Genomic DNA, 26,903 nt, shown 5'->3' with positions numbered 1-26,903 from the left:
GTGTCGCCTCACTGTTTTGAGCGATGCTCGTTCATGTCTATTTAGAGCGATGACAAGCGCGAGCCCGACGCTGACTTTCGTTGACTTAACGGCCACAGGTGTCGCTGTTAACAAGCAATTCTGAAAATTACAAACAATCCCTTTAAATCATCATATGATGAAGAGGAAGCAAGCCTCACAGGGTTAAATCATCACATTGAGTCCTATATATACCAAACATACAAGTGAACCTTTCTTTTGACAAAGTAAGGTAACATTTGGGGCCCATTTCAGCTAAAAATTATAACCCTTCCTTTTGCATTAGACACAAAACTTCCTCTGGAGATGACTTTAGATGTTTACCCTGGTATTACATGTACTATATGCTCAGTGGGAGGACTTTATAATGACATATAGCAGTGGGAGTGGGAATAAACCAAATGGAGGTTATGCTTATGGGAACCTTGATTAACTGTTATTTTTACAGTCTTGAAATTACAGACTGTGCATCTCCTGTCAGGAGGAGCTGCTGGATGAAAAAGCGCGCTGATGACGCAGAGGAGGAGGTTCAACAGAGAGGACTTTCTCTTCTTCTTCTTCTCCTGGTTGGTTTCCTGTTGGACGCAAGACAGACAGACAGACAGACAGAGAGAGAGAGAGAGAGACAGGGTGAGAGACAAAAGGGTTGCAGCCAGATAACCCTCCTCTTATATCCAGGACGTTGCAGAACTTTCCAGACGAAGTCAAAGCTCTCAGAGAGAAACCAGCTGTCAGTCTGCTGCTGCTGCTGAACCTGCGCGGTCCTCTGCAAGGATCCACCGGCGGTTTAGGACTCCAATACACCGCATTTAAAGACACTAAACACGGTGAGTAGCCTCATGACTACACTGTAAACAACTGCTGTTAATTTACAGCAGGATTTCAACAGTATTAACCTGTTATTGCTAAAAAAAAAACAGTGCTTTATCAATAATGCATTCTTAAAAAACATCACTTTACTGCTGATCAGCTGTCTAAAGGATCATCAGTAACAGTTTCATGCAGTATCTTTTTAATTCTGGGACCTGATCTGCTCATGTGAGGCTTGTACATTGTACATGATTGTAAAATCAGTGATTAGCTTTATTGTTCTTCACTCACATGTTGTTATGATTTGCATTCTGTGCTCAGCTATAGACATACATTTTGGGAAAAGTGTCAACAAGTCTATTATAGCCTTTTTCCTAACAAGTGCCTTTAATTGTATTTTGTGTGACTATTTATATGTCTGTAACCTGCTAAGTCTATTCATCTAGGCAAAAAATAATGTTTATTAAAATGTATGTAAAAAATACTAAATAGTGCATTAAAACAAATCAGTAAGATAATGTAAAAGAAAGGTGAAAAACAGCTATATAATGTATTTTTAAACAGTAAATTAACTGTAAAATACTGTAAAATTAATTAAAAAAAACTGTTCAAACTGTATTTTTCATTAACAGTACAAAGCTGTAAATTTCAGCTACAGTATAATAATGTTAATTTGACAGTAACATAAAGGCAACCCTGCTGCCAGTTCTTAACAGTGTACATGAAGGTTTCTTCTTATGTCACATTTCCTTTAAATGTTTATTTTTTTTCCAATTTGGAAGACAGAAATATCCATTAGAGGAGATGGAAAACCAGTTTTATAGTCTGGGAGAAAGGGGTAGTAAGACAGTTTGTTTCATATATTGACTGAATCATTGTTCACACTTTCATTTTCTTTATGATAAATAACAAAAGTAATCGTGTAAAGAAATGAATATGACAACAAAAAGTAAACATTAATGGGACATAATGTGAGATAACCTGGGATATTATTCCTAGAAGACTGTAATATCATAAATATAATAGTTTTTTTTTCATTCAGGACCCATTGATGATTTTCTAAACTGACCAGGTGCCAGTAAACAAAACACAAGACACTGCTTGCCCGGCAGTGACTGACACATAATCGTTAATTTGGTTGCATAAAAGCTTGTGTAGCCTGAGGCGAAAGGCTTTTATGAGTTGGTACAATAAAATGTGAAGGTTGCAGTAATCTCACAAAGGATTTTATTTAACGATTGATTGTACTCAGAATGAAGAACGTAATTTTTCCTGAGAGAGTGGATGAATTTTTATAGGTGATAGGTATTAATGCAAGTCATTTATCTGGCAACAAAAAGCCAAACATTTGCTGGTTTCAGCTTCACAAATGTGATGAGCTGGTGGCTTTGATTGGGTTTGCATGACTTTCTTTAATGTGTTCAAAGTATATGTTGACTTTAACATGTCTACAGTATGTGTTCAGTAGTTTTTTAGTGTCTTCTTAAAGGACCAGTGTAACATTTCAGAGGATCTATTAGCAGAAATGTAATATAATATTCATAACTATGTTTTCATTAGTGTATAATCACCTGAAACTAAGAATCATTGTGTTTTCGTTAGCTTAGAATGAGTCCTTGATATCTACAATAGGGAGCGGGTCCTCTTCACAGAGTCCGCCATGTTTCTACAGTAGCCCAGAACGGACAAAACAAACACTGGCTCTAGAGAGAGACTTTCACGTTTTTACGTTACCTGAAGGCCACTGAAGTTCTCTGACACGCTTGTGAAACTGCAATAACGTGAGCTGCAGAGTGCAAAACCCTGGTACTGCCAGCCGCCGTCTGACTTCTGTTGCTCCTGTAGTAGTGTTATTATGGTAAGGATGGACTCTGAGTGAGGTGAACGGTGTTACTACGGTTTGGCACTCGGCTGCTCATGTTACCGCAGTCTTGGAAAGGGAGGAGTGAGCGGAGGGGTACTCAGCTAGTTGCAATCTGCAGTCACACCACTAGATGCCGCCAAATCACACACACTGTACCTTTAAGGTCAGTATTCATTCAGATCAGTCAATTAATTGATTTGTTGATGGACATAAAAAGAACAATTTTGGCTTTCACTTGATCATTTAAAGTTATTTATCTAGCAAAAATATCAAACATTCACCAGTTCCAGTTCCTAAAATCGAAGGATTTGCTGTCCTCGACCAAAGAAATTCTTAGTTGACTGACACTCACGAGATTTTGTCGACTAATCGATTAGTTGATTTAATCGATAGATCTGTAAAACTGAGTTTCTCAACACAAAAGCACCACTTTAAATCTTGTGTTTACCAGAAATGTGCTCAGAAGTTTCTTGGAAATGAGTCATTCAGCATGAAAAAAGCATAAAAAACGACTAATTGACTAAAGAAATCTTAGTTGACTAAGACCAAAATGACCGATTAGTCGACTAATCAACTAAGACGGGGCAGACATAGTATATTTAATATCTTTTGGTTTTGGCCGGACAAAACTAGCAATTTGAAGACGTCATCTTGGGCTCTGGGAACCTGTATTTGCATTTATCACAATTTTATGGTATTTTATGGACTAAACGATGAATTTATTAATGTTAAAATAACAGCCAACAGCTTAAATAGTAATGGAAATAATGATTAGGGCAGTTATGTTATCTGTACGGAGTTATTGAGATGTAAATGAATGTTGTTGGCCCAGACAGAAGATTACAGTACCACCTCAGGGACAATGACACCATTAAGTTGCTCAATTCTGGGCGTTTGTTTCAGTGAGTGTTTGTGTTTGAGTCAGATCAGACATGCTTACTGCCTGTCTCCTCTCCTCTCCTCTCCTCTCTGACATAACCATCCCTCTGACTTCTTGCCTGTTGGCTGTGGGGTAAAACTGTCCTCACTGCCGGGGCATCTGGTCGTCATGGCAGACGAGGTCAGAGGTGGTCTGGCAGCTCCAGGCGACCCCCTTCTCTCTGTCTCTCTCAGGGGGGCAAGAAACCCTCCGTTTGCCCTGGAAAAAAAACAAACAAACAGCCTTTCCACATGTAACAACGGATACACTTTTAGCTCAGTTAAGTAATTAAATGATGAGACAGCAGAGGGAAATTATAGGGCTGCTGTTTAAACTGTTGGAGATCTCACTAAAAGCCTTTTCCTTACTGAGGTGTGGTTTTAAAAAGATTGATGATAATATAATGTCATTAGGACGTTAGAGCGGTGCAGGAATGAGTCAACCTGGAAATGAGTTTTAGCACTTCGGATTGCCAGTCAATGTGTTTTTTAATGTGTTTTTAGTTAGATGCCTGAAATAAGGTCTGTGGTTAACACAAGCTTAAGAGACTTTAACATTTTGTTCTATAAAATACATCAATAAATACCCCACTTGGGAATTTTGAAGCCTTTATGTATTGCTAACAAGTGGCTGAATGCGACTACTAAACGTCATCACGCTGAACACTAGTCCGCCTTTAGGTTAGTGGTGGTGACGTGAAGTCATGTAACCATGGTGTAGTTCGTTTATAGTTAGTTTTTTACTTCAAAAATCATAAAAGTGGTGTTCATTTGTTAAGATTGTCTTGCTGAACAAAATGTGTAAGTATTGTACGAGCTATTTATTTGTTTTATTTGTATTTAGTTGTTAATTATCAGTAGTATTGTTTGATTTGTTACTGTAGGTGTTTACTTTATTTAGATAGTTTTGATAGTGTTCTCTTTTGCTAGTTATTTGTTTAGTTGAACTATTTTCTTTTTTAATATAGTATTTAGTTTTTTGCTAATTAGTATTTTGTTTTCTTTCGTTTATGAAATGGGTAACGCTTGGGTTCAAGAGTTAATCATTTAGTCCATAAAATGTCAGAAAATAGTGAAAAATGTCACAATAAATCACAAAAAATTACTATTTCTCCACGTCCATAGTGACGCAAGATTAAGAAAACCAACATATACTGTATTAGAAGTTTAGGAAACAGAGGGCAGTAAATGTTTTGGCATTTTTGCTTAAAAAAGTACTGATAAAAGGGAAAAAAAATGAATAGTTGATGATGAATGTATGCTGATTATCTGTTGATCAACTAATTGACTGATCGTTTCCAGCTCTAGATTACTTTCTCCTCTGCGGATTGAAAAAACAAATCATCAAAACATATATATTCCCCCCTCGTAACCCTCTAGGTTTGCATCAGACATAAACATCCCTATCTAGAGCCACAGATGCAGATGCAGCTGTTGATTATGTGCTGTGGTCGGTGGCTGCAAACCAAACCACAGAACATGCTGTTGCATCAATGTTCAGTTTGATGATCTGCTTAAACGAAATCATTACTACACTCTCTGATTTATATATAACTGATTTATATACTTGGCAATGTTTCAGGAAATGCTGCAGGGCAACAAAACTGATGTGTACCGACTGTCAGCCAAAACTGAGGCAGATACGTTGTTTTTTTATTGTTTTGTGTTTGCTGTTGTTGGATCAGATGAAAAGAAGTTCCAGTCTGTTTCTGCCCTCATAGATCCTGTTGTGTATGTTGGCTTGAGTCTCACTCTAGTTGCCCTGGCTTGTTGCTCAATGTGTTAAATCCTCTATTAGTCACAGTGACTAACTCTGGATGTCTCTTCTTCTTTTTTTCTTTTCCAGGGAACAATGAAGATGCTCCTGCCTCTGGTAATCCTTCAGCTGTTCTTGGCTCCAGCGCTCACGGTAAACTCCCACTGGATAAAACTGAAAATTAATTCACACTAATAATAAACAAATAAGCCAAAACCTGAGATATCCATCTGTTTTTGGAAACTTAAATCAGCAGAATATACACTATTTCAAGTTTAATGTAGAGCTTGAACGATTAGTCGAGTCAAATAGTTACTATTTTGATAATTGATTAATCGTTTAAGTTATTTTTCCAGCAAAAATGCCCCAAATTGAGATGATTTGTTGCTTTTCCTTTTTCTTAATTTTTATTATAAACTGAATATCTTTACGTTTTGGACTCCCGTGTGAATGAAACAAGACTTTTAATGATGTCATCTTGGCCTCTAGGGAATTCATTGTTTTCTGATGTTTTATAAAACAATTAATTAATCTAGAAAATAATCTGAAGAATAGTCAATTATAAAATCTAAAAGTGTAATTTCTACTTGATGTAACTAAATCCAACATTACGTATTGTGTACCCAACATAATAATAAGTATAATAGCAAGTGGTGTATAAGAGACATTTTGGCTGAGATAGTTATAGTAGATAGTTATTTATATATAACTTATATAGTTATATATATATATAATATTCATATATATATGTGTGATTTCTTTGTGATGTTTCAGATAAGCCGAATGCTACCAAAACCTGTTTTGTTTCTTCATTTATGACATTAAGACGGATATTTATTTTGCTCTAAACATTCTGTGTGATCACCACAGAAAATGTATATATATTTAATATACTAGTAAAATATGTACAGTATAGTTTGCCCAGTTGTCACGGGATTGTAGATGTTCAGATAATAATTTAATGATTTCAAGTTCATTCTTGACCTTCCTGTTTCCGAGAATGAACTCAATGAGATTTAGTTTGAAAGCAAAGACATTATAACATATGTTAATGTTGTTGTTTTTTTACATTGTGATGAGAGTATAAACTGGTGTGTTGTGTGCAGGTGCCTAGTGGGGATCAATGGGACGCGTGGGGTCCTTATGGCGAATGCAGCCGGAGCTGTGGCAGCGGAGTGACCATGAGAACCAGACGCTGCAACACCCTCAGGTACGTCTCCTGCGTCTATCTACCTGTCTTTAGTGCACTTACATCCACATAAACAAGCCTGTTTCAACACAGTCTGCCTCTCTTTGACAATCTCAACTCATTGTGAGGCCCTGAATACACACTCAGGTTTTCTTTCCCTGTGTGAATGAAGCTAATTGTGAGGTTCAAGGGCACAGACTGTATCTTGATTGTGAAAGAATGCCTTGAAGTCAGGAGGACGTGGGCTTGTCTTACATCCAAAGCAGGCTGCAGGGAGGGGCCCTTTAACATTAAAAGGACTTCTCTTTCCTGGGTGTTGGCTGCTGAAGAGGATCGGATGGAAAGTGCACATTTCAATCTGCCCTTTTTTGGCTGACAAGCCTTCAGAGGTGCTTTAATCAGTTGACTTTGCTGCACATGTGTTGGTTTTTGAAAAGGATAATTACTTTAAATGTGTTTTTTTCTGACCATGTATAGGTTGGTTTGTAACATATGACTGAACAGGACAGAGTGAGGAGTGTTGTTGCCAGGTGACATTGTAAATGTTCAGTTCATAGCTCCTGTTGCTGGAATCCAGCCGGCGTGTTGCCTCACGTAACCCATAAAGTGATCCGTATTCATGAGGTGATAAGTGGCGTGTTCAAGTCATTCACCATCCTGCAAAAGTAGATAAGTAGTAAGAGCAAAAAATCTACTAAAAGATTCAAAAGTAAAAGTACTCGTTCTGCAGAAAAATGTCCGATGTGACTGAATAATTCAAATGTATGACACTATTAGATTATGATGACTGGTGAATCGATGTGTAAGCAGCTTTTTACTGTTGTAGCTGCTAGTTTTAACTACTTAGGTTAGTCCAGTTGTTAAATCTAAGTCAAGAGATGATTGATGGAGCTGGAAAGATTTAAAAAACAAGTTCATTTTAGGGACTTTCTTTTTGTGATTTTGTTTTTACCTCTTAGGGCCTCAAACTGTTATATAAATGAAACAATGTGAGAAGTTTAAAGGGGAATTCCTTCTTTTGTGGAGCTGCTAACAACTCATAGACATCTGAAATATGACACTTTTGAGAGTGTGTCCTTGTTTGATATTTTGCTGCATTAATGGGAAGGTAAACTGAAGTAAAATGTACTCTTGTCCTGACAAATTCATGTAGAATTGGTGACGTTTTTCCATTGATCCGCCTGGTTTCCAACATGTCCATGCAGTCAGTCAGTCAGTGAGTCAGTCAGTGAGTCGGTTTCCTCTCTGTAGCTGAATGACGAATACCAGGGAAGAAGTCCTGCCCACCGCTACCTGGATGAACTCTGTCATATCTTGTCTGCCAGAATCACACCTTTAAATACTATGATTAGACTGCTGCTTTACAGGAACTCCCATTTTGCTCAGCATTCATTTTAGCATGAAACTACCTGACCTCATAGGCTATAATCTATTTTATGTTCTGAGATCAATAATATTGCTTTTCTGTAGCGTGTCTTCTTAAATTGAAAGCACCGTTTGATGCTCCAAATATTTATTTTCCACTCCCAGGTGAAAAGTTGAAGGCTGGATGTTGACACTGAGTGTTTGGACATGTTTTAGTTTCAGTTTTGGCGTGCTGACAGGAGCGTGTCTTGTTTTTAACGCTTCAGGGCAGGTACTTTTAGAGGTGACTTAATCATGAGTTATCAGCATGGCGGTAAGGGAGGGTGGCGAAACAGTCTGCTGCCTCACGGTTCAGCGATGTTTGCGCAAGTTTTGGGTTCAACAGCGACGATGTTGAGGCTTCTCATGTTACTGAGCACTTGTTTTTTATTACGGGCAGATTAAAGAGGAATGCCTCTTAACGTGAGAGCTGAAACATGTTATTTAGACAGTTTGAGCTGTATTTGTATACGTACGCTGCAGCTTCACCTAGTCATTAACTGTGTCATAATGATGACCCATAAAGTTTTAAGGAAAGTTTAGCCAGAAAAGATGCAAAAGGGAATTTCACAGCACCGATAAGGTGAGTACGAGTCAGCACGTGAAAACAGTTGTATAACATCTTCTGTGGCTCTGGAGGAGCTTTCCAAAGTTGGTAAACTTGAGACCATAGACGGTATATAAGTGGATTTACTGTAGTCACCGTGACGTTACCCATTAGTTTGTGGACTGCCTTTTTGAAGCCTCGAGTTTGGTATTTTGGCCGTCGCCATCTTGGTTTTTTGCAACCAGAAATGACACGAGAGGGTGGAGCTAAGTACAACCGAACGCTGAATAAAACATTTTCAGGCGACCAAAAAGGCTATAATTAACATGAACTGGAAACACACTGTGAAAGAGTTAAAGTTCTACGACAAAAACAACTCCCAGACCAGAAAACGCCGTGGTAACGACCTGTCAATCACAAGGTAGCTCCGCCCTAAAGCATCCCCTGCTTTATGGTCTATTTAACTCTAAATGGGACCATAATTTACTAAATGAACATCATGCTGTATTGAAGAAGACTTGAAACTAGTTATTGAGACCATAAACTCATGTTTACAATGTTTACTGAGGTAATAAATCAAGTGAGAAGTAGGCTCATTTTCTCATAGACTTCTATACAATCAGACTTCTTTTAGCGACCAGAGGAGTCGCCCCCTGCTGGCTGTTAGAGAGAATGACAGTTTAAGGCACTTCAGCATTGGCTTCACTTGTCAGAACCGGAGGTAGCCTCAAACTTGAGGTGTGGGGTTTAGGAGGCAATAAGGATTTCTAATGAAAGATACTATCCTGGTGCATTATGGGAAATGTAGGATATAGCATTTTTAGATATTTACCTATAATAGAGACTAAAGGTCAGGATATCTGTATTTCACTTTTGACCAACCTCTTTTTAATGTGTCCCTAACAGGTCCAACTTTATTCAACCTGCATTACTAAGTCTCTGGATTACTCCTTTAAAACTGAGTGGATTAATGTATCCTATCAGGCTTATTTGACTCAGACAATTAGCTCTTTTAGCTTTACAAGGACAAAGCTGATAAGACATCTCAGATTACTTTTCTTCTTGGTTAAGCTTCAAGAGAGCTTCTACCCTTTGTTTTAATACAATAATGTGGAAGGATCTGTCTCCACTTCCCGTTGAGCATCAGGATTAATAATAACTAAATATAAAAACATCTTCCAATAGCGTCTCATATTGATGCTTCATTTTCTACATACAGGTCTGATGGAGGACACAACTGTGTGGGACCAGACAAGTCTTACCGCACCTGCAACATCCAGGTAAACAAACACATCTGAAACAAATTCAGTTTTCATGTATCACTTGCTAATATTGTGTGTCTTCCTTTTATGAAATACACAAGATATATTATATCTGTCTAAGTATTTGTGTAAATTGTTCTTTGACGTCTCTGCTGTCTCCCATTATTCCACCCAGGACTGTCCCGAGGGATCCAAGGATTTCCGTGAAGAGCAGTGCTCCAACTTTGATGGGACCGACTTCCAGGGGAAACTCTACAAGTGGCTCCCCTATTATGGAGGTAAGGAGCAAAGTAAAAGTAGTAGTTTTAGATTTGCAAGAGCATTTAGGGCTTCAAAAACCTGCTCAGATATATATAAACATGCATATACTGAGGTGTGTAACATAATTGCGAAATTATCTTTATTCTAAAATGAACCTTGTGTCTGTTACAGCGGAGAACCCCTGTGAGCTGAACTGCATGCCAAGAGGAGAAAACTTTTTCTACCGTCACCGCAGCTCTGTGGTCGACGGTACGCCCTGCCACCCTGGACGGAGGGATGTTTGTGTGGAGGGAGTCTGCAAGGTAGGCTGCTCAGAAAACACACAAGCTTAGATGACGTGTAAAAAATCGACTCTGTTAAGGTGATAATCTGGGAAGCAACATCAACATACTTCTATATTCTTCTTCTTCTACTGTACTTCTTGATTCTTGAGATATTAGTTTCAAGAGATTACAGCAGCAAAGCACTTGAGTTAGCCAGAGGGGCATTTTGTGCTGAACACTCATTGAACAACATAAGTGTGTTATAAGGTCAAATTTGACACCTTGAAAAAGATCTACATGTCTTTAGTCCCAACATGCCCCTGTTGACGTCTCCTCAGCACCGGCCCTCAGGGGAATCCCTGACGATTCCGCATTTCCAGCTGAGATGAACATGTGATCTGTATCTGGCTGGATAATAAAATGCATGTTAACTTAATGTATAAGGACAGACCACAAAAAGCATGATTGCGTATTAATGCCAGGTGTAAATGTATCCCGATAAAGAGGGTAACTTTGATATTTTTCAACCTATTATCCCATGTTATTTGTGTCTAAGTGATTAATAGGGACAACAGTTTCTGAAATTGCTCCAGTATTGAGGGAGAACGCTGTAACCGGCAGCCGCTAAACGAGCTGCGAGGGCAAGTGAGCAGCGTTGATACAACGTTACATTCACTAAAAGTACTTGTTTTTGCTACTGACAGGCTTAGATTGTTATAATAAGTGTCGGACAACATTATGGAAAGGACCCTACAGAGAAATAAAACCTTTTTCTTACCTTTCTCTTGATCCGGTCTAATAGATAATGTCTAATAGCTTGAGTGACATTGAGATCAACCTGTCTGTGGCTAAAGGAGCAAAATAACAACGATGTAAATGTGCATCGATATTTAATGACCCTTGATCAGCAATGTTTTCTTTTTCATTTCTTTATATGTATTGTAATTAATCATTAGGTCTATGTGACAGAACTTAAATTACACATGTTCTGCTCTGTGTCGGACCCTGCCCTCGGCCCTGTAGCTGGTTTCTCAGATAAAACTCTATGTACCACAACGTTTACCAAACGCTGAGGTGAAGCAGTTCAATGATTACATGACTGTGGAGCTTTGTTTTAAAAAGAAATGCAACCAATCTCCTCATCTGTGTTGCAGATTTGATCTAATGACCTGGTCATTTTTCGTTAGGAAATCAAAGTCACAGGAGTAAAACATGTCAAGGGTTCAGATAGTTTACAGCATCACTTCATTAATCAGAGTGGACACATTCAGAGGAGCTGAGCAGCAGGATGAAGGATTAGTTTCACTATGTGGTAATATCAAACACTTGTTCTGCTCTCATGTAATTATCACAGCAACCTTTTCCTCATGCAACACCTCCTCTATTTAACCTCTGAGGTCATGTCTTTATCACCTCCTCTGTGGGGAGCAGCTCTGTTCTCACGTCTTATTTTTTAACCTTATTGTTCCTTTACGTTTTAAACCTTCACTTATTTAACCCGCTGCTCCAGAGTTTTTGTTACGTGGTTTTATGATTGCTACTTTCACAGAAACATTGTGTTCCTGCAGATCTAGCCGTCTCTTACACCTCGTTAAACCAGGTCTTGTATTGGTTTGGTTTGGCTGCTGAAACAGCTATTTTGTGATTGGACTTTTGCCTTTTTGTGGATTTATATAGTATAACTGATGTAGCACATTTTTTATGTGCAAATCTAGTTTTTTTAAAAATATTTTTTGCTCGGCAACTTCTTACGTAAGAAGAACACTATGTGTGTATTTTATCATTACAATACCTAAAAGGGAACAGCGTTTTTTAAAGACCACTATCAATACACTGGCAAGAGACTACATTTGACGGCTGATACTGTAATTCAATATATTCATGCACACAGCACTTACTTGATTGAATTTTATTTTTATATTTATTTTTCAGCTTCTTTTGCTTATGAAATGTTTCCCTACTTTTTCCTCCTCAGCGTCTGGGCTGTGACAACACATTGGAGTCTCTTCAGCAGGAGGACCCCTGCCTGCAGTGTGGGGGGAACGGACAGTCCTGCAACCAAGTCAAGAACAGCTTCTCTGTGCGCGACCTGCCAACCGGTACGATGCACGTTTTTAACTAACATGTGTTTTCAATCATCACATCTGTCACACCAGAAACTTAATTCCCTGTCACTGAGGTGTTTGTAGTTCATATGTGTGAAAGAAGTTACGTCTTCTCTTCATCTCAGGCTACAACCAGATGTTCATCATCCCCGTTGGCGCCACCACCATCAGCATCAGAGAAACCGTGGCCACACGCAACTACCTTGGTGAGTTTGTGTTTTTATTAAAGGATCAGAAGAAAAGGTCTACAGCTTGTACGTAATTCTGTATTCTGTTCATACAATGACTGTAACAACATCTGTGCACGTCCAGCTATCAAGAACCTGCGTGGTGAGTACTACCTCAATGGCCACTGGGTAATTGAGTTCTCCAGGGCGACACCCATTGCTGGAACGATGCTGTACTACCAGCGAGGAGCTGAGGGCAACAACGTCCCTGAGACCATCATCGGCCGCGGCCCCACCACCGAGCCCCTCGTTGTTGAGGTAACATTGAACATATTCTGAGAGAGCTTTTGTCTTTCTATTGTTTTGAAAGTGCCTGCCCTTTTCCAAACATTTTCCAATGCTGGCGTCTTCTTCTTCACGGCGGGTCAGGTTACAGGAATCTGGCTTTTGGATTTAATTCTTGGACGGACTAGCAAAACATTTGAGTGAATGATCTCAATCTTTGTAAATGGAGTTTAATCTGTGTATCCACCCCTCTCGTCTCAGCTGATCAGCCAGGAGCCAAACCAAGGAGTGGAGTATGAGTTTTATCTTCCCAATGGACGCTCCAGACAGGGCTACTACTGGAGCTTTGGATCCTGGTCATCCTGCAGCAGAGAGTGTGGATCAGGTCAGAGTCTCAGAAAAACACGCCTGAATGCAGACGAGTACGCGTTTAACGGAAAATAAAATAAGTCAGCTCTCTTTCTCCTCCTTCATTAGGCTACCAGTCTCGTCTGGTCTTCTGCACCATTGATAACGAGGCCTACCCGGACTACCTCTGCTCATCTCTGCCCAGGCCACAGACCAACCGTACATGCAACCCCCATGCATGCCCACAGACCCGCAGGTAAAGTCAAATTTCACTGGTAAAAATGTGACTTTTCAGTAGACTTTGACAGAAATTTCTGAGGTCGACATCATCCTGAGTTCATTTTGGCTCCATTGTAAGTGAATGGAGTGAATATGAGCTCTTTGTTGTCATTGTTTGTGCTCATAGAAGTGCAAAATAATAACCGTGAGAGCAGCTTTTTGACTGTTGCTGGTGTGTTATGACTGTCTGAAAGGATGGCGTACCTGTATCCACCACAGTTGTGGAGATCCTCACAAAGACCCAGAGCCTATGTGTTCAGGTAACCCAGGCTCTGTAGTCGTAGTGTTAGAGTTTTAGTCATAGTGTTAGAGTTTTAGTCGTAGTGTTAGAGTTTTTTAGAGTTTTAGTTGACTACAAACACAGGGGGAGATCTAAATCAATGCATGCAGAGTCGTTTTTTAGTAATTCTCTTAATTAATATCCATCCTATACTTCATATTGACACTTGGATAACGAAAAATCTCTATCTAAGTGCCAAAAAATAATTCAGAAGTGAGTAATAAACGTTGATTAATATGTCGGTCACACGCTCTCCCCCTTCAGATGTGTTTGACTCTATAGCATCTGTGTTTAGCGCAAAGCTTTGTTCCTCCATGTGGGGTGAGAACGAAGGCAACAGTCCAGCTCAGAGATCTCCTTTCAACCTTGTAATGATCCCCATTTGTCTTGGACACAATTAACGTCTCTCTCCGGGGAGGCCGAGCGGTGATTTGATGCCAGATTTCCATCAAAGACCTCCTCCTCCTTCCTCCTCCTTTAACCTCCCACCCTGTGGCCCCCCGTAGCCGATCCCTGAGCCGGGCTGCTGCCTGATTGCTTTAGCAAACTGTAAAACTATCTGTCCCTGTGCGTTAGTGTAGCGGGTGTGTTGTGAGGTGTTCACTAAAGGTTTAAAGGTCGTCGTGCGGGGGGGTGTTGTGTATTGATCTGAATGGGACACAGCAGCAGTGGGTGTGGTAGTAAACAGTCCGTGACTCTCTGGTATTTCCTGCTTCTTGTCTTTGATGCTGCTGCTGCTCAGAAACCTGAGATGTTTAAGAAGCTCTTAACTGCTCCCTCTTTATCCCTCAATTGAAAGATATGGACCAGAAACAGTTCATGTTCACTGAGTCACTGAGCTGTATATGTGTGTGCTGAAGTTGGTGAGCTTGCTGGTCGTAGTTTCTGATTTCCAGTCTTTAATGCTTCTAGTAATCAGCGTCTCTTCAAACTAACTAAGAGGTGAAGAATACTTTCTGTCCTTCAGCTGTTGGTGGCTGGTTTCTGGATTTTCTTTAACACTACAGTCTCCAAAAAGACGTGTTGTTTGTAACATCATCATGTCTGGTAGTTTAGCAGGTTTTTTAGTAGCTTCGGTAGAACGATACATCCTCTTATACGCTTGCATTTAATTTGAAGGGTTTCATTCCAAAATACAGATATATATCTGAACTAAAGAATGGTTATTAAAGGTTATTATGACACAGCTCTGTTGAATACTTGATTCTGATTGATCAATCACAGCGTTCTACGGTCTGTTATTTCTTTATAGCAGAGCGTTGCTATGTATAACAGACCGTTGCTATGGACGCAGTACTTTTTGGAATGCAACTCTTCAGTTTCTCTGCACTACATTACTACACCTCCTGACTTGTGTTTCCTGTCCCTCCTCTCCCTCACGGTTGGGCTTCCCTAGCTGGCAAACCGGAGAGTGGAACACCTGCTCGGTGTCCTGCGGCGGAGGCTCTCAGGTGCGCAGCGTGCAGTGCATCTCCCATGATGCCGCGGGCCCCCGCGTGGTGGAGGATGCCACTTGCGCCACCTACTCCGAGGCACCACCCACTCTGCAGACCTGCAACATGCAGAAGTGTGCAGAGTATCGAGTGGCGAGATGGAGCGCGGTGAGTGAAGCACCAGACTGACGGTGAAACTGAAATGAAACAACTAAGGCCAAAAACAAGAGTCTAAGATTAATGAGCTGTATTTGTATTTAATACAACAATGCCTCATTTATTAACACATTTAGCTTAACTAGATTGACTCTTGTATCCAACTGGAGTGAAAAATATCCTGTCTGTTACAATAACTTTATTTAATCAAACAATATAACTTTAAGCCCTCAACATTCAAGAGTAATCTGCGTTATAGAATCTGTGCTGTTGTGTTTTTGCAGTGCTCAGTGACCTGTGGATCAGGTGAGCAGACCAGGGATGTCACCTGTGTTGGTTCAGGAGGAATGTTGCTGGAGGAAACATCCTGCAGCGCTCTGCTCCGCCCGACTGCCGTCCGACCCTGCGAGATGGCGGCCTGCCTGAGACAGATCAGCTGGCACGTTGGAGACTGGGGACTGGTGAGCTCAGCGGGACAGGGAACAGCAAACACAACAATACGGGGACACTTCTGTGCATTTATTGGAGCTGAAGGGAATGTCAACAATTCTGTCTTTTCAGTTAGACAGTTTTCATTGGTTCTAATCCCTCTCGGTTTTCCTTCAGTGCTCTAAGAGCTGTGGCTCCGGCTCACGAGACCGTCAGGTGATCTGCTCGGACCAAGAGAGAAACCTGTACCCTGTGAGACAATGCAACGCCAACCCCAAACCCGCCACCGTGGAGCGCTGCAACACCCAGTCCTGCTACAGCCCACAGGGTGAGTACATACATGAGCTCCTAAATTAGACCTCTTGTTCCTGCAACATACAACATACCGTATACTGAGCTCTCATTGTTTTGTGCAGTGGTTCCCAGCGTCCAGGACTCACGAGGACACGACAACACACAGACTGCTTTCCAGCCCTACGTGCCAGACCACGCAACAGGTTGGACTCTTTCTCAAGTCTGATCTGTTTCTCTTAAAAGCGGCTCTGTGTAAGAATCAGAAATTGCTTTTTAACAGTGACACCTGTGGCTGTTAAGTCAACGACAGTCAGCGTCCGGTTGTTTGCGCTTGTGCTCTCACTACATAGACGTGAGCAAGCATCGGTTAAAAACAGTGAGGCAACACACGAGACTGAATGTGCAAGACGGGCTTCACCAGATATAACTTTGTTTTTTGAGTTGTGGTGGTGGCTGGTCGTTTGTTGGCGTTAGCGGACTCCATTTCTCACCGATCATTAGCTATGGTTGCACACTGTTAGCCCTGTAAGCGGAGCTGAAGAGAGCGCATGACGTCACATCCATTGGATTTTCCTGGAAAAAAAGGCCCACATTCTTCATATTAAAAGCCGCCTACAGGCTGATAGAGGAAACCCAGAAAGTCGCTGAAGGTCTTATGTTTAAGGTTAGTTTACAACCTGTTCACACATCGGCAATAAAAAACTATTAAAAAAAGTTTATACCTCTAAAAATGTACGTACATACAGTCCCTTTAACTCATCAGCAATATCGCTCTAATGACAGTTATACCACTCACTCTCTGGGAAAAAAGCATTTCAGACCAGAATCTGTTTGCTAACAAGATATTTCTAACTGCAACTTTTATAAAAAACAAAGCTTTTCTATTTCCAACTGTAGGTGTGATTGCATCCTAATAATTGCTTCCCCTCCGTTCCCCTGCAGCCCGTCCTCTCTGCTGATATAACTCCTGTCACTTTGTGCCCGTCAGCCCCCCCCTCCTTGTCCCAGCACTAATTATCCAGGCCTGATTGACATGTTTTCAGGGGTCCGTGGGCATTGTTGGCCTGATTAAAATATTTCCGAAGCAGCGAAGTGTGCAAGTGCTGGCTGTGGTGTTTTTGGCATGTTCTGGCCACCGTCCCCGTGGTCAGGAATTTCAAGTTTGAGGTCCTGTGTGTGTTCATTTCCTGTGAGATTGTTTATTCTGATGGCTGGAACTTCTTGTCCCCAATTCATTATCCACTGTTCCCTGCGTTATCTTTCCAAAAACAAATGTTTTTTGGTTAATTATATGGTTTTTTTTGTAGCAGTTCTTTTCCTTTTTTGCGTTCTTTTGTGTTCCTGTGAGGACTCACTGTGTGGCCCCCCCGAGCACAATAGCTTAGACTGTATTGTACTTTTCTAAAGCGATGTGTGAACTTCTCTATTGCTTTGTGTAGTCTTGTGTATATGTTAATTTGCTTCTCGCTTGGCTTCATCGCAGCCCGCAGGCCAGAGACGGATCGTACCCAGACGAACACAGTCCACGACCCTCACAGCTCCGCCCCAGCGCTCCACTGCAGCCAGTCCTATTATGGCTGCTGCCCAGACGGACGCACTTCAGCCGGGGGCCCCCAGAACCTGGGCTGCCCACATGTCCCAGCTCCCACTCCTGTCCAGCCACACTGCATCCAGACAAGGTATCCAGCTCCAACCTGTCATTTCACTGTGGTTTAGCTTATATAAGGAGTCTGTTTTAGAGCCTTTGTCTGGGTGTCACTTTTACGGCTCTCTAACCAGAGATTGTTTGGCATTACTCGTGACCACAGTAGTCACCACTAAGTGACCAAAGGTTTTCTTAGAAATGTCCTGTACATTTTTGCACAAATGTTCAGTACAAAATGTTTTATTGTTTGTACCTGCTCCCTTCTTGTTCTCAGTTACGGCTGCTGCCAAGACCGAGTGACGGCTGCTCAGGGCCCCAACAGGGAGGGCTGCGTGGAGTATGCGGCCGCTGCACCCACTGTAAGCAAACATACATGAAATTCTTACAGTTTAGCCCCGTTACCACCAGGGTCTAAATTAATTCCAGGGTCTTTTTACCTGCAAAAAAGGGTCCTGGTTCGGGGGGGTAGTACTTTCTGAAAGTACAGGAAATTTCGGGTGGAGTTTGAAGGGATGACTGTCTCTGATGGATGAAACACACAAACTGTGCCGCTGCTTCAACGGCTTCAACTCATGTACTGCGTCTTAAACAAGGAAGTACTCTGGTATCGATTTAGGACCATTTTAGGGGGAAGAGAAAGCATTTCTCTTTGTTTGATAGTGTTGAAAGTTAGGCTGCTGTCGACTTGCTGTGAATGAGAGAAAAAAGTTATTTTCTGATTATTGAATGGCGGTTATGTTCTAAAGCACAAATATGAGAATAAAATAACAATTAAACACTCTATTCACACTAATTTGCCCAATCTTCGCAGGTCTTTAGACCACTATGGAAATGCAGAAAATAGTGGGCTGAAGGAACCTTTTAGTCCCTTAAAAAGTAGTCCCGGGACTAAAATTACCAGGAACTTCTTGGTGGAAACGGGGCTTTTATTTCACATGTTTGCTGACAAACTCTTCTTAACAGGCCATAAAACCTTTCTTCTAATCTGTCTTGTCACGTTTCCTCAGGCTGCTTCTGTTCTTCCCACTGAGAATGCACCACAGTGCCGTCGCACCACCTACGGGTGCTGTTATGACCGCACCACGCCTGCAGATGGACCCAACGGGGAGGGCTGCCCCAACCCACCCAACTACAGTAAGAAATGTTGCAAATACATTATCACACAACAATCTCTGTTTTTTTGTGTTCTTAAACTCCTATTTGTGAAGAGAAAGGTTTGCTTCATGGTCATCAGTTAACATTAACTCACTTGTGGATCTCTCGAGTACCGTGTGATACAGCTGAAAGTGCAGGAAACGCTAGTAATTAGTCCTTGAAGCGCAGCCTGGAGACGTCATGTGTGTAACTTCGTCCTGTTCTGTTTCTTTGCCGTAGTTGAGCGCTCCATCTGCTCCCTGCCTCGTGCTGCCGGCTCCTGCAGCAGCTGGATAACGCGCTACCACTACGACGTCATCACCTCCAAGTGTATGCACTTCTGGTACGGAAGTTGCCACGGCAACAGCAACAACTTCATGACCCGGGCAGAGTGCCAGCAGGCGTGCCGGGTGCCTGCACCGAGCCAGCAGGGCCCGGCGCCGGTTGTTCCCGCCAGAGAGCCGACTTCTAGAAGAGAATCCACCCCAGGAAGGACCTCTCCTGGAGCAGGCTCCACATCTGGATCCACCCCTCGAAGGACTGCATCTGGAGCAGGCTCCACCTCTGGAAGGACCTCTTCTGGAGCAGGAGGATCCACCGCTGGAGGGTCAGCAGGCGGAGGGTCACACAACATGGGGAGGATTTTCACAGTCCAGGGAGGCTCCAACACCGGCACCGGCAGACAGTCCACAAGTGCCGCCAACCACGCCCACAGAGCTAGAGTCCAGCTGCACGCTCGCCGGCCTGCCACCGGTACCGCTGCACAGCACACCGGCCCAGCAGCGAGGTAAGACCCCGAAGACCCAGGGAGCCCCCGCCCCGCCTCCACAGGCCTCATAATGCTGTTAACAGCCTTCCTACCCCTACTGAATCCACTCAGCCCTGCTCTGAGTGTGAGCAGGGCCAAAGAGTGAGCTGAAGGAAACATCATCCACAGACAAATCATGTGCATCATTCACTTCCCCCAAAAATATCAGAATCAGAATGATCTTTATTGTCATTATACTCAGGTACAACGAAATTTCGCAATTTATATAATATGATGATGAAGTTGATGTTAAAGTGATTTACCATTGTGTCATGTATACAAATATTCCCTGTCTGCATGCACAACAACTTTATACAAACCAGATCCAGAATTAAACACAAAAATTACTAATGAAGCATCTGCAATTTGAGAAATCAAAATGAAGACTAGATAAATAGTCAATCTTGCCTTCTTTGCCAAGCTTTCAAGACAAAATTAGCAAATTTAAAGAGTAACTTAACCCCCTCTGAAAGTCTTATTTTGCTGCAGTGATGTAGGAGTGTACTTCAGGGTGTGTCAGTACATCATGACATCACTGTGTTATGTCTAGTCCCGCCCTACTCTGCTGTGATTGGCTAGTACTTGTTGCCTCGACTGTTCAGTTTGCTTTCAGGGCTTTCTGCCAGGAAGGGTTTATTTTAACACAAACATGTAGCATAGCAAGCACATTGCTATTGCCAGATAATCCGCCAATCACAGCACAGTAGGGCGGGGCTTGACGGAGAAGAGAATAACGTGCAACAGACCCAAAACTTTCAACCAGAGGGCAGTGAAACAGCCTGGTGTTCAGTTACTCTTTAAAGACATTATATTATACATATATGTGCTTTATTTTATACAACACGCTCTTTCCAGTATGTAGACGCACATCATTGTTGTGATGCTAATATAATCTGAACCCTTGCTTTGTAAAATACCACCACAGCTATGCTACTGTACCTCTTAGCTCCACAGACTCTTGCTCTCTCACGCTTGCAACACCTTGTTTCTTCCTCTAACCTCGACAAAAAGTCTGGAGAAGTCGAGAACCTCACAGCGACCCTAAAATGGACGGCGCTTCTGTTTAATGCTTCTGGGACTTTTCACTGTCTGTCTGGAGTTAATGTTGATCGTCGTCGTCTTGTGCTTATTTGTGTCCGCTACCTCACCGTGTCTACCACCTTTTGTGCTTTGTGTTGTCACCTTGTTGTCATTAGATCACACTAATAAAGGTTCTGCTGTGAAGCTTCATGTCGTTGGTGTTGTGTTGTCACTAAACTCGGTCTTTCTCCACTTGTGTAGTTGGGTGTATTGGCTACATCTTTTGGGGGATATTAGTCTTGCTGGGAGCTTACTGTGGGTTTATTCTGGTGGAGGGAAAAGTGTCCTTTGTGCACAGTTGTTTTGTTGGTGTCACTTTCCATGTTGCATGGGCCAGTTGTGTGCCAAAGCTCCTCTCTGTCTTTTCTCTCTGACAAACTTCTGAAGCCGGGTTGTGGGCGATCTTTATGCTTGCTTTGGTGACTGCTAATAAAAGTACCAACAGTGGAGCATAAAGTGACTCTTTCATTCTCTTCCTCCAACTTCCTCCTGACCCTACATCCTACTTTTCCTCCTTTCTTTCCTTTCTTCCTTCCATCCTTGTATCCTCCTCCTATTTCCTCAGTTTGACCCTGGGAGAAGTGACCATCGATAAGACCGACCCCTCCACCGTGGAGGCTTTAGTGGGCCAGACCGTCGTGCTGCCCTGCAGGGTCAGCCCGCCGCCGTCCTCCACCGTCATCGTGGAGTGGAGAAGAGATGGCATCCCTCTGTCTACTGGCAGGTCAGTAGAAACACACACACACTCACTATATTTCATTTTCTGTGTGATGTGTGTGATTACTCTCTACCTCTTTATTTATATGTTCTCTAGGCATCACCAGCAGCCCAATGGCTCCCTGTTAGTCGGTCCTCTCACTAAGTTGGACTCCGGTTGGTTCTTGTGCATTGCTACTCGTGAACAGGAGAGAGACCACCGTTACATTTACCTGTCTGTCACAGGTAAAGCAGAGATGAAATTATTCCATGTATTTAACCCTAAGAGACCCACATAGACCTGTTTGTGTCTCTTTTAGGGGGGTACAGGGAGTGTTTAGGGGGAGATAGCAGGTCAACAGTAGATGTCACATAGAAGTGGTGTACATCACCTGAAAGCTGGGAACCTGAAAATTAATTTGAGATGCAACTCAGCACTGTTTGTCAAGTTGTTCTGGTCATAAATCTGCAATGAATTAATCCCTTAAATCTCATAAATTGTTGCATCAATTTTCAATTTGTTACACAAATTTAATAATTAATACATTTTATATTTTTTCACCACTCGAGAATTGATAAAAATGATCAATAATCCCTCCAAAACACCACATTAAGACACTAAGACCTTGAGAAACACCATAGAAGAAGCCATGCTGTGATTTGGTATCAAAAACTTTCGATATTTAGAGATTTCTGCAAGAATTGTATTATTTGGCGATTGGATGGCGAGCACTTCTGTTCTGGAAACTGCTCAGAAACCCCCTTATTGTCAATCTAGCTGGGAAAGCCATCTATCCTCTGAATGCTCTAGGTCTCCAGTTTGTGGCTGTAAAGTTTCATGAGGCTGTGATTATCCTAAAGGTCACCACAGGTCATTTTATACAGTGAGGACAAGTGTCAAAAAACTCACTACAATGAAATGGTTACTATGGTCGTCAGAGGTTGCGTCAGAACAAGCTGACCTTGAAAAGTTAGATGGTCTTTATGCATGATGTGACATTATGTAAGTCAATTATGACAGGAGCATTGATCCAATGTGTTTGTGTGTGTGTGTGTGTGTGTGTGTGCGTGTGTGTGTGTGTGTGTGTGTGTGTGTGTGTGTGTGTGTCTCTATAGAGGGATCATCTCAGCCTTTTCCTACCTCACTGCCCGGAGACAGTCCTCGGTAAGAACAATCTCTCTTTCTCACACTAATTGTTTCTTCCATAAAATATAAAGAAGCGAAATTGAAGATTATCAACACAAAACACCAAAATCAGTGAACCTCATATTCTTTCCAGTGTCCTCTGTAATGTATATTAAATGTGTGTAACTGTAAATGGTGACACATCCACTGACTTTCTGTTCCTCTCAGCTTCAGCATCGAGCGGTTGAGCTCGACTTTGCTGGAAATGCGAGCCGGACAAACTGCCAGACTGTCCTGCACGATCGTCCCTCCCTCAGCTCTTCAGTCTGTCAACATCCAGTGGACTAAAGACGGACAGACCCTCAGTGACTCCAGGTGATTATCACGTTTCGCTATTCATTTATGTTCAGTATATCTGATTGTGATTGTAAGGAATCGAGTCTAGAGAAAAGAACAAGTGGATTTTTTTTCATTTTGGAATTGCATTTACTCGTCACAACACAATACAAATCACAACAATCAACATCACAGCTCGACAAAATACACTAAGCCCTATTAAGTTGTAATTAGGGCTGTCAGTCGATTAAAATATTTAATCACGATTAATCACATGATTGTCGCAAATTAATCGCACATTTTTTATCTGTTCAAAATGTACCTTAAAGGGAGATTTGTCAAGTATTTAATACTCTTATCAACATATGAGTGGGCAAATATGCTGCTTTATGCAAATGTATGTACATATTTATTATAGAAAATCATTTAACAACACAAAACAATGACACATATTGTCCAGAAACCCTCACAGGTACTGCATTTAGCATAAAAATATGCTCAACTCATAACATGGCAAACTGCAGCCCAACAGGCAACAACAGCTGTCTGTGTCAGTGTGCTGACTTGACTATGACTTGCCCTAAACTGTGATTATCATAAAGTAGGCATGTCTGTAAAGGGGAGACTCGTGGGTACCCATAGAACCCATTTACATTCACATATCTGGAGGTCAGAGGTCAAGGGACCCCTTCGGAAATTGCCATGACAGTTTTTCCTCGACAAGATTTAGCGTTTGAAACGTAATTTAGCCTCCTTCGCGACATGGTTGGTACCCTTATGTTTTCTAGAATAATTCTTCCACCACTGTAAGCTAAACTTACACTCAGCGCTGCGTAACTGTATAAACAGACGTATTGTGCCAAACTTTAAAGGTCATGTTCTGGTGGGCAGTGTGAACAGGCGTCTTGTCTCTCTGCTGTGTTGCAGGTATACCAAACATTCAGACGGCTCTCTGACCGTCGGTTCTCTGAAGTCTGCAGACTCTGGCATCTACACGTGTACGGCCTCCACTCAGCAGCACCTGGAGCAGAGACAGCTGCAGCTCAGAGTCCAAGGTCAGTTTGATTATTTGCCATCAAGCTAAACACATAACCTGCAGTTGTTACCGTGATCATTAGTTCTCTGTTCAGGCATCTATTCATGTTGTAATTTAACTTAAGCACCAGCAGAGGTCAGTATATCTAAGTGTCATTAACACAGACAGTGTTTAGCTGATATCCAGAATACAGTGTGAGTTTATGAGGGTTTAAGGATTTTTAAGTTGAAAAAAATCACTGTGAGGTCTCTTTATCTGATCTTTTTTCTGTTTTATTGTCCAGCCGACCTGAAGATCACCACAGCTCCCAATAACATCCAGGTGTCTGAAGGCAGCACAGCTCTGCTGCCCTGTGTGGTGTCAGGAGACAACGTCAACATCGGCTGGTCCAGGTAATAATAAAGCTCAAGTATTTATCATGTGACACGTGATGATGATGAATATAATGTTTAATTTTGGACCCAAAAATAATCAGCACAGCGGGGAATGACACTTACAGCACAGTTTGGTTATACATCTAACGATTGTAAAGGTGACACAAATAAAATAATGGATACTTTTTTAAGATCAGGACGTTAAATTTTCTTTTTAACTTTTATTTGTTTTCATAAACATTTACACAATCACAAAGTTCATAACGCATAAATCTAGTTATAAACACACAAGATAGGAGAAGCTCAAACCAAGAATAAAATCTACAATGCTTTATAAAACAACGTTATTTCTACAATATAGAAACATGACTTTGAAAAGGTAAGTGTTGTCTTTTTCTTCAGTTGAGTTGATGTCTGAAGCTCATGTCTCCTGTGTTACTCCAGAAACGGCGTACCGGTGCGTCCAGACGGTCGTAACATCATGATGTCGTCTGACGGCAGCCTGATCCTGAATAACGTGAAGCCTTCAGACGAGGGAACGTACACCTGTAACGCCTACACCGGCATCTACTCTGTGAGCGCCACGGCTGAAATCAAAATCACTAAAGACACAGAAAAAGGTGAGGATGATCATCTGACACAGACAGCCATTTACAACACTGTTTGACACAGATTCTCCTGGAGGCCGTCATATGATCATGAGTGTGATAAACAATCAGAAAGAGATGTTTTAGTTTTTTGTTTTCCATATCTAGGTAAGAATTAGTTTGAGCTTTTGGTTTATAAGAAAAGAGGAAATGGTTGGTTAGTCTTATTTTAAGACAAAAAATGACAAAAAATGAAAACAAGAATGAAAAAAAATAAATTAAGAATATTATATATATATATATATATATATATATATATAAATATTTGCAAAAAAGCCAAAACAAAATCAAGATTTTATTCATTAAAAATTTAAATAAATAAATACAAATATAGAGAGATAAACAACAACAACAAAAAATAAATTGAATTAACAATTAAAATTTTGGGTTATCTTGGTCATAAAGCATACTGTATATAGGCTGAGCAGGGAGAAGCTGCAAGACCTTAATATGTCTAAGGAAGGGCTGCCAAATCCGTTCAAATGTGGAGATGGAGCCACGTAGAGTATGTCTGATTTTTTCTAGCTTCATGAAATGAAGCACATCAGCTACCCAGCTTGTATGGTCTTTGTCGACTAAGATTTCTTTAGTCAATTAATAATTTTTTTATGTTTTTTTCATGCTGAATGAATTATTTCCAAGATACTTATGAGCACAACTCTCTGGTAAACACAAGATTTAAAGTGGTGCTTTTGTGTGGAGAAAGCAGCACCAGAACATGTGTAAGAGAGGAGCAGAGGATTGGTGGCAACGAACCAAAACAAATCTTTTTCAGACAATACAACATAAAAAAAAACTCAGATGTGTGCCATGCAGGTGAACAAACAAGCAGAAAGAAAGTGTAAATTGTGTAGTTTGATGTGGTCATTTCAAGATGAATTTACTTTACAGAACACCTCACAATCTTCTGTGTATTGAACTGATTCAATAAGGCACAAAAAAAGGAAATTAAAATGTCTTTCTACTCTGCTGCAGGTGTTGATGTGCCGCCAGAATGCGTGGACCAGCCCGAGCTTGCCAACTGCGAGCTGATAGTTTACGCCCGACTTTGCACCAACTCGTACTACTCCAGTTTCTGCTGTGCCAGCTGCACCAGGCATTCACAGAGGAAGCGTCGGCAAGGCTGAAGCTGCAGAGGGTTTAAAAACTGTGGGACGGGTGGGATAGGGGACGGGGGACGGGGGACGGGAGACGGGGGGACGGATAGTGTCTGAAACATTTTAAAAACCTTCCAACACTGAACTTTTGCCAAAAGGACTCAAACCACTCGTTTCTGACCAGTTTGGGCAGAATCACAGTTAAAGACTGCATTGAAAAAGGGACTGTTTACTGTAGATGTAGTTATTAATCTGTGAACCAGGAGATCAGGGAGTCTGTTTGTACACTGCTGCATTAAACACTGAATATGGAAACATTAAAAAGGGGCCTTAAAATGAAACGTACCATGTAAACCTGTAAAGTTTCTTGAATGTGATGAAGCAAAAGTCAAACTTTCTTTCTTTCTCCACCACGTCTTTAAAATAAGTTATTTACTCTTTGGACCTACTGCTCATGTTCTCTGTTTTCTAGAGGATTATTTTACCTTCAGGTCATTTAAAGGGGGAATCCATCTCTGCTGTACTATGTTGACCACTGCTTTTTTTTTAATCAATATTTTTGGCATTTCACTGATAAAGGGTTGTATTTTCTCTGTTTATTTTTATGTAATTATTTGATAATAAAAATAATATTTTGATAAAACCTCCTGGTGGTGTGAATTACTGTGACTTGATGTTCCAGTTTGTACCACAAGGGGGCGTCAAGACAACAAATGAAATCTCATTCAGCTGCAACTTATTCTTTGTTTCTAGTTGCTGATTAATTAATCAATGATATCTCTTAGATTATATGACATTCCTAAATGCATTTAAATTACTGTTTCCTGTTGTGATATTGTACTGTGTTTACTCTGTG

The 26,903-nt window shown here is 41.2% G+C and overlaps 1 protein-coding gene across 2 annotated transcripts; it reads left to right on the top strand.

The window, feature by feature from the left end:
- The first annotated feature begins 592 nt into the window (after positions 1–592).
- On the top strand, positions 593–26,690 carry paplna (papilin a, proteoglycan-like sulfated glycoprotein). 2 transcript variants are annotated; one of them, XM_037747312.1, is made up of 27 exons: positions 593–845; positions 5,457–5,519; positions 6,473–6,576; positions 9,726–9,786; positions 9,944–10,046; positions 10,201–10,331; positions 12,268–12,391; positions 12,523–12,603; positions 12,710–12,882; positions 13,111–13,234; positions 13,327–13,453; positions 15,153–15,357; positions 15,630–15,806; positions 15,952–16,102; positions 16,191–16,271; positions 17,552–17,747; positions 17,988–18,072; positions 18,721–18,847; positions 19,088–19,634; positions 21,301–21,459; positions 21,550–21,677; positions 22,548–22,596; positions 22,786–22,932; positions 23,821–23,948; positions 24,213–24,321; positions 24,748–24,918; positions 25,924–26,690. In XM_037747312.1, exons 2-27 carry the CDS (start codon positions 5,463–5,465, stop codon positions 26,075–26,077), a joined length of 3,699 nt encoding a protein of 1,232 aa, XP_037603240.1. In that variant the 5' UTR covers positions 593–845; positions 5,457–5,462; the 3' UTR covers positions 26,078–26,690. The 2 variants fall into 2 exon arrangements, with proteins under 2 accessions (XP_037603240.1, XP_037603238.1); XM_037747310.1 differs by having other exon boundaries at positions 24,748–24,923; positions 25,926–26,690.
- The last annotated feature ends 213 nt before the right edge of the window (positions 26,691–26,903 follow it).

The sequence above is a fragment of the Sebastes umbrosus genome, chromosome 16 (assembly GCF_015220745.1).
Source record: "Sebastes umbrosus isolate fSebUmb1 chromosome 16, fSebUmb1.pri, whole genome shotgun sequence".
In the NCBI taxonomy this organism is placed as follows: Eukaryota; Metazoa; Chordata; class Actinopteri; order Perciformes; family Sebastidae; genus Sebastes; species Sebastes umbrosus.
This window is presented reverse-complemented; position numbering and strand designations above follow the sequence as displayed.

Bases quoted from the DNA above. Each gene is read 5' to 3' on its own strand.
- paplna (XM_037747310.1), top strand. From the start codon at position 5,463: ATGAAGATGCTCCTGCCTCTGGTAATCCTTCAGCTGTTCTTGGCTCCA. The intron at 15,358-15,629 runs GTGAGTGAAGCA...GTGTTTTTGCAG, and splicing joins GAGTGGCGAGATGGAGCGCG to TGCTCAGTGACCTGTGGATC. The intron at 18,848-19,087 runs GTAAGAAATGTT...TCTTTGCCGTAG, and splicing joins CCCCAACCCACCCAACTACA to TTGAGCGCTCCATCTGCTCC.